At 44.8% G+C, this 14,424-nt stretch overlaps 1 protein-coding gene across 12 annotated transcripts in view; it reads left to right on the top strand.

Annotated features, from left to right (window-relative positions):
* Positions 1 to 14,424, top strand: part of FBH1 (F-box DNA helicase 1) — a 48,934-nt gene that overhangs the window by 4,842 nt on the left and 29,668 nt on the right. For 4 of the 12 annotated variants that reach the window (XR_004436684.1, XM_033209356.1, XM_033209347.1 and 1 more), the window contains exons 2-7: positions 48 to 178; positions 3,951 to 4,028; positions 8,005 to 8,160; positions 11,089 to 11,690; positions 14,036 to 14,166; positions 14,268 to 14,403. Coding sequence is in view for 11 of the 12 variants with exons in the window: in XM_033209356.1 (XP_033065247.1) it covers positions 88 to 178; positions 3,951 to 4,028; positions 8,005 to 8,160; positions 11,089 to 11,690; positions 14,036 to 14,166; positions 14,268 to 14,403 (1,194 nt within the window). In the remaining variant the exon portion in view is untranslated. Of the gene's footprint in view, positions 1 to 47; positions 179 to 3,950; positions 4,029 to 4,842; positions 5,204 to 8,004; positions 8,161 to 11,088; positions 11,691 to 14,035; positions 14,167 to 14,267; positions 14,404 to 14,424 lie in introns of those variants that run through there. The other 8 variants (XM_033209350.1, XM_033209348.1, XM_033209354.1 and 5 more) reach the window with 5 other exon arrangements.

Below are 14,424 nucleotides of genomic sequence, written 5' to 3'. Positions count from 1 at the left end.
GAGATAACACAGTTAACTGTTGAAATTGGGCCATTCCCATTTCACAGGCTGCCATTGGACCTGTGGAGTGCCTGAGTCATTGTGATAATGGGCTACATTGCAGGACCCCTGGGCCATCTCCACAGGAGATGCCAGAGGACAAGTGCCCACTTGCTGATCTTCACAGAGCACCCTGAAAGTAAGAGGCGTGTGGGAAACTGACCAGGGTGGTTAGCTGACTCCGAAATTGTCCAGAGGGCAAAACTGCCCTCTGTAGATATTTGTTAAAGTTGGGTATGGTATTATAGCAGTTTCTGTAGTCAGGTATCTTGTACTAGAGAGACAAGTTGATTTTTTTTTAAAAGCAATTATTTAATAACAATTTTTTCCTTCCAGGAATTCTAGGTACTTATTGTCTTCATCTTGTCCATTTAGGTCTGTAACCTGTAAGTTTTAAAGGACCTTTTGGTATGAATACTGACTAGTAAAGGTAGGGGAAGAAAGGAAATTATTTGGTATCCATTTCAAATAATCCTGAATGGTTAGGGTAAGCTTTGCTGCATTAACAAATAGATCCAGACATGTAACGGCCTCACAGTAGAAGTTTATTTTTCAATCCCATAGCAATCTAAGGAGGCTACAGGTCGTGGTGGTGGTTGGAGTTTGTAGGTGTGGGGAGGGTTCTCTTTAAAGCAGTAGTCCGAGGATTGAGGCTGCTGGAGGCTCTTCTATTTCGAACACCTGGCTTCTAAGGATGTCCTGGGAATCAGCTTCCCAGTTAAGAGGAAGAGGAGAAGAGTGAAGGGCAGGTCTGGAAGAGGTGTGCACTGCTGCTGTTACCACTGCATTGGCTGGCAGCCAGCAGTAAGGCAACATCCACCTGCGCACAGGACTGGGAAGTATAGCCTGGCTGTGTGCTCAGGGAGAAGAGCAACAACATTCTTTGCAGCAAAACCTGAAACACTCAGTTTCACTTTCTGTGACTTGTTTTGTAAGTTGTTTTCAATAAAGAAGATTAAAAAAAGAAGCCAGGCAAATGAAAGCATAGGAGAGGAGTGGCAGACACACAGTTCTCATTCCGCGAGTGCGGGAGTGTCTCTTGTTTCCCCCTTGTGCACTTTGAGGGATGAGGGGATAGACGTGGTCCCTTCTTTTTAGTTCCCAGTAGTAGAGTTCTTGTAAGGACTCATTCAGGGGAGACTGATAAGGGTCTCCTCTCCATCGGGGACCTCACCAGGGCGTGGAGTAGGTTAGAGTGGGCTGGAAGGGGATAGGCTGTCATCAAGGTGAAGAAATTTGAGGGATAGTGGAGGGCTAAACTCCAGATCTGACCACTTCCCAGTCAGCAAAGGCCAGGAATTGCTGAGATAGGGCTAAAAGCTGAGGGTTAGCAAAGAGAGGTGGGTCCTAGAATGGGGACCCCTGGGGTGGAGGACCGAGAAGTCACACAGTTAGAAAGCCGTCACAGAAAAGGCAGTGTGGGAATGAGCTTACTTAAGCCTGGGGAATATTCATTTGACAAAATGGTTTGTGTACATTCTGGTTTTTCTGCCCTGACACCTGAGGGCTCTAACACATTTCTGTTGGTAATTGTAGAAGACAGTGTCCAAGGGTGGGGGCACAGATGCCCAATTTGGTGTGTGGGAGACCAATTTCAACAACTCTGGGGGCCTTGTAGAGTTTGCAAAGCCCCATAAGTGATTGTAATCTCTCTGCACCCCTAAGAACCCCTAGTTTAGACACAGCTTCCCTTTATCTGTGGTTGTTCACAACAGATAACTTCACTCCCTAAAGAATCACAAGCAGCTTCTAACAGTAAATGCCCTTTGTGGGAGGTGTAAAGTGCACTTGCTATGTAGGGAGGGAGGCATACCATGAGCTTTGGGTGACTCAGGGAAGGAGGATTTTTATGGAAGAGGTAGCATTTGAGCATCTTTATTTTGATGAAGTTATTTTTGAACTGCTTTTTAAAAAGGTATATTAGTAAGAACAGAATAGAAGGGTGATTAGAATTCTAGTGTAGTGTTTTGGTTTTATTTTTAACCATTTAGCAAGAACATTAATGCTGTTAAAACAAAACTGATGTGCCTTTTAGGAGACACTCAGATTGGTGTGGTAGTCACACATTTCTTCTGACGCTTCTGTTGCTAGGTGTTGACATAGATTTAGAGATAGGTGTTGTCACCCTCAATGTGAGTGGCTCGAGTACTTACGTATGTATTGTCTCATTCTCTGAATTCAGCGTGGCAGGTTATTATAATCCTCATTTTCATAAGCAAGGCTTTGGCAATGAATATACCTACCAAGTGTGGGTCTTCTCCTGCACCCCACAGCCTCGGAGGGGCTTTAAGGGAACATTAAGTGTAATGCCTGTAATTGCAGAGGAGGTGGACACAGGGCTCTTGCACAGGAGGTGAACACAGGGCTCCTGGCTCCCAGTTCAGGGCATCACAGCACCTGTCTCTGAGACCAGAGATACAGTTTAGTTTTCCTGACCTCCAGCTGATGTCAGTAAAGTGATTTTTGATACATATATCCAATAGATCCAAGGGGTGGGGGATCCAATAAAAGTGTTAATAAAAATCCAATAAAAGTACCAGCTCTTCCCCCAGCCAAGCTATGGCTGGTAACGCCATTCCAGATATGTGATATAGGTTACTCATCTTAGTGCACAGCGGCCAGATCGCCAGTCTAAGCGCCCCTCCCCAGGGCTGAACCTTAACTCCTCCCAGGGTGGCTTCATGCCAGAACATACTGGAATATACTCCCTCGAAGCGGAACACAGGGTTCCAACACTCCCATTAGCGCTTTCTGTTACTCCTGTGTCTTTGTTGGATTTTTGCAAACACTTAATCTTTGCAACAAGCATTTTGGATTCAGATGTGTTTTCTGAGATAAATACATAAAGTAAAAATCTATCCTGTTCATATTACCTTTTCCAAAGCAGTTCCTTTTGGGACTGAACATTTTTGATGTTCTGTCATCAGTCTGTTGTGAGGTACCAGTGAGGTCTCCCTGTGGGAGCAGTTCTACAATATATGCCTAGGGATGAGAGTCTAGGCTCCTGGACCTCCCAACTGAGCTCTTCTCCCTGCTCCTCACCCTCCTTGACACTCTCAGTGTTCACAGAACGTGTGCTGCCTCAGTCCGTTCGGGCTGGTATAACAAAATACCATAACTGGGCCGCTTATAAGCAGAAGTCGGCCTCTCACAGATGTGGAGGCTGGAAGTCCAAGATCAAGGTGCCAGCAGACTTGGCGTCTGGTGAGGGCTGCTTCCTGGTTCATAGACGGCACCTTCTCTTTGTGTGCTCATATGTTGGCAGGAGTAAGGGAGCTCTCTGGGACCTCTCTTATAAGGGCACTACTCCCGTTTGTGGGGACTTCACCCTCGTGACCGTATCACTTCCTAGAATCCCACTTTTGTTTTTTGAGATACAGTCTCTCTCTATTGCCCAGGATGGAGTGCAGTGGCACAATCTTGGGTCACTGCAGCCTCCACCTCCCAGATTCAAGTGATTCTTGGGCCTCAGCCTCCTGAGTAGCTGGGGTTACAGGTGCCTGCCACCACACCTGGCTAATTTTTATATTTTTAGTAAAGATGGGGTTTCACCCTGTTGCCAGGCTGGTCTTGAACTCTAGACCTCAAGTGATCCACCTGCCTTGGCCTCTCAAAGTGCTGGGAATACAGGCGTGAGCCACCATGCCTGGCCCAGAGCCCTACCTCTTCATGCCATCACCTTGGGGGTGAGGATTTCAGTGTGTGAATTTTCAGGAACATGAACATTGAATCCATGGCACAGACTATGTGTCTGGCTCCACACTGTCTACATACAGAGTTACGGCAGTGAACAAGGTGGACTAGCTGCTTACCTTGGGGCATGCGATGCGTCCTGTCTTTCTGACTCTCAGGCATTTGATTGAGACATCTCCATATAGCTGATGGTCGTTATCAATGCACTGTTGTTACAGTGAGGTGGCTGCAGAAGGCTTCAATAAAGCCATTCTTACATACTTCACGAAAAACGTTCCAGGGTTCACCCTGCATGTGTAAGTACCTCTTCTATAGAAATCTGCCAGGCTCTGTTTGTAGCTATTTCCAAAAGCCAAATGTAGAAGGCCATCATAGATTTGGGTGGGTGTCAGACCCTTCAACTGAGCCTCATTTTCTCGCTGGTTATGTGCCTTTTCATTGACTTTCAGAAGCCTTCTGGGACCTGACACACCATTCAGCTAAGCAGGCCTGCAGCTGGCCTGAGGTCCCGAGTCTCAGATTTGAGTAGTTTGATGTTGATCTTGCTGCTTTGTGATTTTTTTTTTTCCTTCGTGATTTTATCCATGAAAGCTTTTCCTCTCCAGGCCAGTTTGGCAGTAGATGTTCACCTCCTATTTAAGTGAGATGTTCACTATTGGTAACTTTCTTTAGTGACTATCTCCAGTTATTTAGTTTATTTTATTTTTTCCTTTTTTCCTTACCCTTCAGCAGGATGCATAGTGTCTCCAGTTCTAATTATAGATACCGTACTGACCAGCTCTGAAGCAATTGGGACTGTTTGAGGAGACAGAAAAGCAGGCATGAGTCCACTCTCTTGGATCTGTAGGGCCTGTGGATTTGCTGCCGGGAATCCTGCAGCCACTCCTGCTGTTGAGCCGTGTGCGGGACACCTCACCCAGGATTTTCGGGTGTTCTAGAAGCCATGTTGCTGCTCTCCCGTATTTCTTTTGCCAATATGCCCAGAGGTCCCCATTCAGGCAAAATAGTCCTTGGGACATATTTGTAATACGAAGGGTTTTGAACAGAGGAAATAAAATTTCATGTCTTATTTTTTCAAAAGAGAACAATAAGACTTTGTTTTCTTTCCAATGTAGAAAACTTCGAATTTAGTTTTTAATGTAGAAAAACTTCACATTCATACTTTGTTACTATGTGAATAAGATGATTTGTTGTTGTTTTACTCTAGATAAACTGGTCAGCAACATTACAGAACCAGCACAAACCAGCACAAAACCATCAAAGTGGAGGGGGTGTTTGGTTTTCTGTTCATAAGAAGCGAGCCATGTTACTGGTTAGTTTAGAAGGGTATTTCCAGTAATACGGAATTGGCTGTAATTGGGCTGCTAATACACTTCCTGCTTTGCCATTAGGCGGCATCTTTATAATTTGAAAGATATTTCAACGTCTTATGCAAGCTACTCACATAAACCTCGTTAAATAGAGGAAACAGGTAAGTTTGTGTGCCTGCAGTTGGATAATTTGACAGACAGTTTTGAGCATTTTTTCTCATCTGTTCCTGGTGGCACCTCTCAGACTTAGACGAGATCGGGCACGTTCAGGGTGGGATGGCCGTAGACCTGTCAGACTTAGAGACCTGAGGTGCCCTGAAGCCATAGAGCTAGCAAGTGGCCAGCTGAGGGCGCCAGCCCAGCTCTCTTGCCAGGCCCTCCGCCCACTCACCGCGCTGTGCTTTGCTGCTTCGTGAGAGTGAGCGCATTTGTGAGTACTGGGGCCTGACACTCGTGGAGTTGCAGCCAGCTTCTAAGGTCAGGTGGTTAGAAGATCTCCGGCATCCTTTCTGAGGGGCTCACAGAACTGGTTTTTTGTGTTGAATTGATTTTGGAAAAGTCTTAAAATATGAAGTTTTTTTTTAAAAAAGCTGGTATTAAACCTTGAAAAAGTTATCTGAAATTTGGACGTGTGATTTCTGAATTAGCTAGGGAGGAATAATGAGAAAATATTGTAAACGATAGCAACTAAACTCACTGGGGTCTTGGTTTTATGTATTTTCAAGCTTAAAGAAAATGTTGAGCTGGGCACAGTGGCTCACATCTGTAATCCTAGCACTGTGGGAGGCCGAGGTGGGCGGATCACTTGAGGCCAGGAGTTTGAGACCAGCCTGGCCAACATGGTAAAACCCTGTCTCTACTAAAGTTACAAAAGTTAGCTGGGTGGTGGCGGGGGCCTGTAGTCCCAGCTACTTGGGAGGCCAGGGCAAGAAGATCGCTTGAACCTAAGAGGTGAAGGTTGCATTGAGCCAAGATTGTGTCACTACAGTCCAGCCTAAGCAACAGAGGGAGACTCTGTTTCGAAAAAAGAAAAGAAATGTTGAGTGAGATTCTGGCATTTGATACCATAGTTTAGTGGTGGAGTATTCTTTTTTGTTTTTTTGGAAACGGAGTTTCGCTCTTGTTGCCCCGGCTGGAGTGCAATGGCGTGACCTCGGCTCACTGCAAGCTCTGCCTTCCGCGTTCAAGCGATTCTCCTGCCTCAGCCTCCTGGGCGCATGCCACCATGCCCAGCTAATTTTTTCTATTTTTAATAGAGACGGGGTTTCACTATGTTGGCCAGGCTGGTCTTGAACTCCTGACGTCAGGTGATCCACCCGCCTCAGCCTCCCAAAGCGCTGGGATTACAGGTGTGAGACACTGCGCCCAGCCTAGTGGAGTATTTTTAGGACCTGTGAAAATATGATACTGATAGAACCTGATTTTATTCTCTTTTGACCATCTCCTATAAAGGCTAACTTTAATTCTTTTTTTTTGTTTGTTTGTTTTTGTTTTTTTTGAGATAGGGTTTTACTCTGTCGTCCAGGCTGGAGTGCAATGGCACAATCTTGGGTCACTGCAACCTCCACCTCCCGGGTTCAAGTGATTCTTGGGCCTCAGCCTCCTGAACAGCTGGGGTTACAGGTGCCTGCCACCACACCTGGCTGATTTTTATATTATTAGTAGAGATGGGGTTTCACCGTCTTACCAGTCTGGTCATGATCTCTAGACCTCAAGTGAACCACCTGCCTTGGCCTCTCAAAGTGCTGGGCTTATAGGCATGAGCCACCGCACCTGGCCTAATTCTTATTTTTAAGAAGTGCATCTTTATATTTTAGTGTTTAATGCCATAAGGAGGTAGCTAGATCTTACATGCAGCAACAGATGCAGAAGCATGGAGAATCTTGGTTACACATGGACAAGAATTACCTGAAAGAAGATGAGTAATACAAAACCAAGTATTTCAGTAGTGTTGAAACAAAATTCTAGGGGCAATTGCTGCTGTAGTGTTTTGCTAAGGGAAGATACGAAGTTTTCTCCTCTAAAGGTCCTGGAAAGGAATTGGCTTCTCTTGCATTTGGGGCTGGGGGAGTCGCTGCTGTCCTTTCAAGTCTGTTCTCAATACCGAGGTGCTCGGGGGGCTGAGAGATGTGTGCCCTTTGGTCCTTCTCTCAGGGAGATTGGAGCCTGTATTATCACGATGTTTTGCTTCTAGTTATGTGCTTTTCATGTTATGTGCTTTTTACTATAATTAAAAAATTTTAACAATTTAACAAAAAAAGTTATGAAAGTTTTTTGTTATTAAAAAAATAGCCCATTCTTAAATACTTTTGATTATTATAAAAAAAAAAAAATGGCCTGGATAAAGTGAAGGAAAAGATGCCAGACCTCAGTATATCCACTAATGACAACTTCTTTTTTTGCTGTGTTGCCCAGATTGCAGTGCAGTGGTGCGATCTTGGCTCACTGCAGCCTCCCCCTCTTGGGTTCAAGCTACTGTTTCGCCTCAGCCTCCTGAGTAGCTAGCAGTGCAGGCCTGCACCACAAGGCCCAGCTAATTTTTGTATTTTTAGTAGAGAGAGGGTTTTGCCACGTTGGCCAGGCCGATCTCCAACTCCTGGCCTCAAGTGATCCACCCACCTCCGCCTCCCAAAGTTCTGGGATTACAGGCGTGAGCCAGTGCACCCAGCCACAACTTTTTCTTAAATGAGCATTTCATGACCAAAGCTTCTAGAAAGTATAAGTAGAAAAAAAAATCTTAAGATCTTAAAATGTCACTTAGGATTCTTCAATTCTAAGGAAGAAAAATGCTAAGAAACGGAAAGGACAAAGTTGGTGGGCAAGGGGAAGGGGGAAGGGTTGGCTGGGGTGTTGACAAAATTGTGTCACTATGCAGAAATGTGAGTATGATGTGTTGGCTGGCTTTCAGAATCGGCGATAACTAATGAATATCCCCTTTCTTCTACCTGCTGGTGTGAAACAGTGAGACGATTTAAGCGGAAGCATCTTACTGCCATCGACTGCCAGCATTTGGCTCGGAGTCACTTGGCTGTGACCCAGCCCTTCGGTCAGAGATGGACAAACAGAGATCCGAACCATGGTCTCTATCCTAAACCCAGAACAAAAAGAGGGAGTAGGGGTATGTCTCCTCCAAAACTCTTGCATTTCAAAACCTGTAGTGTGTGGGTCCTTTGAATATCTCCTAGTTTAAAAGTATTTGTAAATATTGCTGCTGTGACTTTGTAGTCTTGATGCAATAGCTTGACACTTTCTTTATTATTTGTGACTTTTCCATGAAAATTTTTTTTTTTTTTTTTTTGAGACAGAGTTTCACTCTTGTTGCCCGGGCTGGAATGCAATGGTGCGATCTCGGCTCACTGCAACCTCCGCCTCCCAGGTTCAAGTGATTCTCCTGCCTCAGCCTCCTAAGTAGCTAGGATTACAGGTGCATGCCAATTTTGTTTCTTTTAGTACTGACAGGGTTTCTCCATGTTGGTCAGGCTGGTCTCGAACTCCTGACCTCAGGTGATCCACCCGCCTTGGCCTCTCAAAGTACTGGGATTATAGGCGTGAGACACCGCACCCCACTGAGTTTTCCATGAAAATTCTATCCTATTATCATAGTTCGTAAAAGCTCCGGAAAAGTGTGATGGAATGAATCCTATTAGGTTTTGTAAAGTGATAGAAGACATGGGCCAGTGTCACTCTTATTCCAATCCAGAAACATTGAGATTAGTTGACTCTTCGTTCATCTTCTCTGTCCAATCTGTCACTAGGTCCATGTGTCATTATTTTTCCTCCAAAATGTTCCTTCATCCTGAGCTCTTTGTCACCTAGTACCTGGACTACTACAGTAACCCTGCTCCTTGACTTCAGATTTTATCTCTGCTAAATCAACTGGAACGTCCCCCCTAGGTACCAAATGAATTCCCACTTTAGTTAATAAATCTAGATTGCCTTATTTCCCTTTGATACAACTAATTTCAGAATCCAACTCAAATATTATCTGGTTGTCCTTTTTTTTTTCTTTTTTTGAGGCAGGGTCTTGCTTTGTCATCCAGGAGTGCAGTGGCACCATTTCAGCTCACTACAGCCTCTGCCTGTCACCTCAGCCTCCCAAATAGCTGGGACTTACAGGCACGTGCCACCATGCCCAGCTAATTTTTGTATTTTTTTTTGTAGAGAGAGGGTTTTGCTATGTTGCCCAGGCTGGTCTCAAACTCCTGGGCTCAAGAGACCCACCTGCTTCCGCCTCTCAAGCTGCCAGGATTACAGGTGCGAGCCAACCTCTCCCAGCCTGGTTGTCTTTAACTATTGTATGTTTCCTGCTGTGGGAACTACTATAACCAGCTGTATGAGGCAGTTTGAAACTTACTGATATCCTGTTTGATACTGAGTTTGTTCCATATATAGAAGTCTGTTTCTCCTCTATTTTGAGTTCTTTACTGACAAGGACTTGTGAGGTGGCCCTGACCAGGTGGTAAGGTCTCAATGACTGTGGGTGTGACTGGATTCAACAGTTGGAAGATACTAGGATTTGGCTGGGAGCAGTAGCTCACGCCTTATTTGTAATCCCAGTACTTTGGGAGGTTGAAGTGGGAGAATTGCTTGAGCCCAGAAGTGCCAGACCAGCCTGGGCAACATAGTGAGACCCCGTCTCTATTTAAAATAATAATAATATTTTTTAAAAAAGAAAATTCTAGGATTTAACCCTGATCATGTGGATTTAACCTATAGTAATAGTGGTGTGAAAACTCTGGGTTTCTATCAAATTGCCCAAGAAAGAGTTAACAGTTTTATATATATATATATATATATATATATATATTTTTTTTTTTTTTTTTTTTTTACTAATATAGAAAAATATCTGTTTCCGTTTCATAAATTTTGTTAAAGGCTAAACCGAGTTTCAGTCCATTCTCTTCCAAAGTGAGTATTTTAGTTCCAGCCGTTTAGAAAGGAACTATATCTTATTGATAAGGTGTTTACTTCTTTGGCATTTAAAAATAATTTTTAGGAGTTTGAAAATGCTGTGGGATGTATGAAATCACCATTTAGGCTTTCCTATGTTCCTGAAAAATCTGTGAGGTCAGGAAATGTAACCATTTTTCACTTTACATTTGTCTCAGAATCATTGGTGCTTAGTAAATGCTCACTGAACAAACATGTAGAAGAGATTAGGTACCATTCTAATACTATAAAGAGAATTCTGAGTCCCGCCTTTTTATTTTAAAATAAATTAATGTGTCACCTTCACAGGAAGAAATATGAATAAAAGCTGGGCACAGTGGCTCACGCCTGTAATCCCAGCACTTTGGGAGGCCGAGGCGAGTGGGTTACTTGAGGTCAGGAATTCTAGGCCAGCCAGGCCAACACGGCGAAACTCCATCTCTACTAAAATACAAAAATTAGCCAGGCGTGGTGGCATATGCCTGTAGTCCCAGCTACTTGGGAGGCTGAGGCAGGAGAATAGCTTGAACCTGGGAGGTGGAGGTTGCAGTGAGCCAAGATCATGCCACTGCACTCCAGCCTGGGCGACAGAGCGAGACTCCATCTCAAAAATAAATAAATACATAAGTAAAAAAGAAAAATAAAAGTTTTAGCACTGTCACATGAGAAGAGTGAGATTTTCAGAATCCTGAGAACCCCAAGCATGTGAATTTCTGCTTAAGCACATGTGGGCTTTCTGTTGTGTGTGGGAGCGGGGCACTTTGTCAGTGGCGGTGTGGTTGTGAGCAGTCACCTCCTTTTTGTCTGTCCATTCAGATGTTCCCTGCGTAGCCTGTTTCTCTGTACTTGTATTTACTGCAGGGAGTATTGTTGGCCCTCACACCATGCAAAGACTGGTCTCTGTCTCTTTGCAAATGTGTGTCTGGTTATATGATAGAGCCAAATGTAAATATTGTTTGAATTAGTTGTTTATATAATCAGCTGGCCCATAAATGTGTTTTTATCTCTTTCCTCTGTTAACATAGATAATTGAAAATTAGTGTGTCTTATTTGGGTTAATAGCAGGTCAACAGTCATCGTTCATTTCTTGTCCATCCTGTTTGGGTTATCTCTACAGGTCAGGGACGTCAAAGATGTATCCCTGAGTTCTTCCTAGCAGGCAAGCGGCCGTGCACCAATGACATGGCCAAAAGCAATTCTGTTGGCCAGGACAGCTGTCAGGACTCTGAGGGTGACATGATCTTTCCTGCAGAGAGCAGCTGTGCACTGCCCCAGGAAGGCAGTGGAGAAGCATGGCTGGGCTCATCAGGGTCTGCCCCGCCCTCCAGGAAGCGGTCTCGGTCCTCAGAGGAAGAGAGTAACCAGGCTACTGGGACCAGCCGGTGGGATGGAGTTTCTAAGAAAGCTCCGCGGCACCATTTGACTGTGCCATGCACAAGGCCTAGGGAGGCCAGGCAAGAAGCAGAGGACAGTACGTCTCGACTCTCTGAGGAGTCTGGAGAAACCGACCAAGATGCTGGGGACATGGGTCCTGATCCCATTCCTGACTCATACTATGGGCTTCTTGGGACCTTGCCCTGCCAGGAAGCACCAAGCCACATTTGTAGCCTGCCTAGTGAGGTCCTGAGGCACGTGTTTGCCTTCCTCCCGGTGGAAGACCTCTATTGGAACCTGAGCTTGGTGTGCCACCTGTGGAGGGAGATCATCAGTGACCCTCTGGTGAGTGAGTGCTGGAGTTGGGAGATGTTTCCTCTAAAAGCACGTAACTTTGCTTAATGTATACTTCTAATCAGAGGATCTTTTCAGAAATGGTTTCCGTTTGCCTTCAGAAGACATTCAGACTCCTTAGAGGCATTTAAGGCCTTCCGTGTCTGCCCCACCCTATGACTCCAGCTTCTTCGCTCACTTCCACTCAACACGGCTTCCCTGTGTTCCAACTACAGCTCAACTGCTGTGTCCTGACCACAGCCTGCACGTTCCTTCCCCTCCCTGCGTTGCTCTCATCCTCCCACGCTCCCTACCTGGAGGGTTCCTCATATCTCCCTTGACCTCTTGTAGGCTGAAGGGCAGGCAGTGGCACGATCTCGACTCACTGCAACCTCTGCCTTTTGGGTTCAAGTGATTCTCCTGCCTCAGCCTCCCCAGTAGCCGGGATTACAGGTGTGCACCACCACGCCTGGCTAATTTTTGTATTTTCAGTAGAGACGGGGTTTTACCATGTTGGCCAGGCTGGTCTCCGAAACTCCTAACTTCAAGTGATCTGCCTGCCATCAGCCTCCCAACTGCTGGGATTACAGGCGTGAGCCACTATGTCCAGCCCGTTTTTTGTTTGTTTGTTTGTTTTAATGTAAGCATTTATAGCTATAAACCGCTCTCTTCAAACAGAACAACAGCATTCATTGCATTTCCTAAGTTTTGCTATGTTATGTTTTCATTTTCATTTGTCTCAAGATATTTTCTAATTTTCTTTGTGATTTCTTCTTTGACCCATTGCTTGTTTTAAGAATGTGGTTTTTTTGTTTGTTTGTTTTGTTTTTTTTTATTTTGAGACAGAGTCTCTGTCATCCAGGCTGGAGTGCAGTGGCTTGATTTTGGCTCACTTCAATCTCCACCTCCTGAGTTCAAGTGATTCTTGTGCCTCAGCCTCCCAAGCCGCTGGGATTACAGACACGCGCCACCACGCGCGGCTAACTTTTGTATTTTTAGGAGAGATGAGATTTCACCTTGTAGTCCAGGATGGTTTCAAACTCCTGGCCTCAAGTGATTCTCCTGTCTCAGCCTCCCAAAGTGCAGGGATTATAGGCATAAACCACCGTGCCTGGCCAAGAGTATGTTGTTTAATTTCCATGCATTTGTGGATTTTTCAGTTTTCCTTCTGCTGTTGATTTCTGGTTACATTCCATTGTGATTTAAAAAGATACTTTGTATAATAACTTCAGTGGTTTTTGAGTTTGTTGAAACTTGTTTTGTGGCCTAACAGGTAATCTATCCTGGAGAATGTTTCAAGTGCCCTTGAGAGGAATGTATATTTTGCTGTTGTTAGATGGAGTATTCTGTATATGTTTGTTCAGTCCACTTAGTCCATAGTGGTGTTCAGATCCTCTGTTTCCTTATTTATCTTCTGTCTGGTTGTTCCATTCATCATTGAAATGGCAGTGTTGACATCTCCTTCTGTTATTGTGTTGCTGTTTGTTTCTGCCTTCGGTTCTGTCGGGTTGTTTCCTATATTTAGGAGCTCTAATGTTTGGTGCATATATATTTATAGTTATTATACCTTCTTGGTGAATTGACCCTTTTGTTGTTATGTCCTTTGTCTCTTATAACAGGATTTAACAGACAAAATTGACCTACAATCTGTTTTGTCTGATACTGGTATAGCCACAGCTCTCATATTATTTTGTTCTCATTGAAACTCTGAGCTATGTGTACTAATGTTTCAGACAGGGAAACTGAAGCTATAGCTTTTCCCAGATTCTGTAACTATAACAAGTTAGTGTTAGAACGAAGACCAAGACCCAGTTCTCCTAGTTTCCAATAAAAATGTCTGTAACATTTCTGCCTGATTCGCCTGGCTTTTGAATTGTGAGCTGTGATTGCTTTTCACTGGTAAAAGGTTATCTCTGTGTTTGTGGCTTAATCTGCTTTTTTTCTTTCTTTCTTTCTCCTTCCTTCCTTCCTTCCTTCCTTCCGTCCGTCCTTCCTTCCTTCCTTCCTCCTTCCTTCCTTCCTTCTTCCTTCCTTCCTTCCTTTTTTTTTTTTTCCTGAGATGGAGTCTTACTCTGTCACCCAGGCTAACGTGCACTGCAGTGGCTTGATCTCGGCTTACTGTAACCTCCACCTCCTGGGTTCAAGTGATTCTCCTGCCTCAGCTTCCTGAGTAGCTGGGACTACAGGCATGTGCCACCATGCCTGGCTAATTTTTCTATTGTGTTTTCAGTAGAGACAGGGCTTCGCCATGTTGGCCAGGCTGGTCGCGAACTCCTGACCTCAGGTGATCTGCCTACCTCATTAATCTGCTTTCTAATGGCCTTTGCCTCATGTTATTTTGTTTTTTAACTACATAGTTCATTCCTTGGAAGAAGCTATACCATCGATACCTAATGAACGAAGAGCAAGCTGTTAGCAAAGTGGACGGCATCCTATCTAACTGTGGCATAGAAAAGGAGTCAGACCTGTGTGTGCTGAACCTCATACGGTAAGCTTCACCTGTTGTAAGGAAGGCGTCTTTGAAGTCTTCCTTGTACATCAGTGCTTATGGTCACCCTACTCATGGCCTCTCCCATGAATGTCTTACAGATACACAGCCACCACTAAGTGCTCCCCGAGTGTGGATCCCGAGAGGGTGCTGTGGAGTCTGAGGGACCACCCCCTCCTCCCCGAGGCTGAGGCGTGTGTGCGGCAACACCTCCCTGACCTCTATGCTGCTGCCGGGGTAGGTCTGGAGGCTGTGGGA

Source organism: Trachypithecus francoisi, unplaced genomic scaffold, assembly GCF_009764315.1.
Source record: "Trachypithecus francoisi isolate TF-2019V2 unplaced genomic scaffold, Tfra_2.0 Lachesis_group9, whole genome shotgun sequence".
Taxonomy (NCBI): Eukaryota; Metazoa; Chordata; class Mammalia; order Primates; family Cercopithecidae; genus Trachypithecus; species Trachypithecus francoisi.
This window is presented reverse-complemented; position numbering and strand designations above follow the sequence as displayed.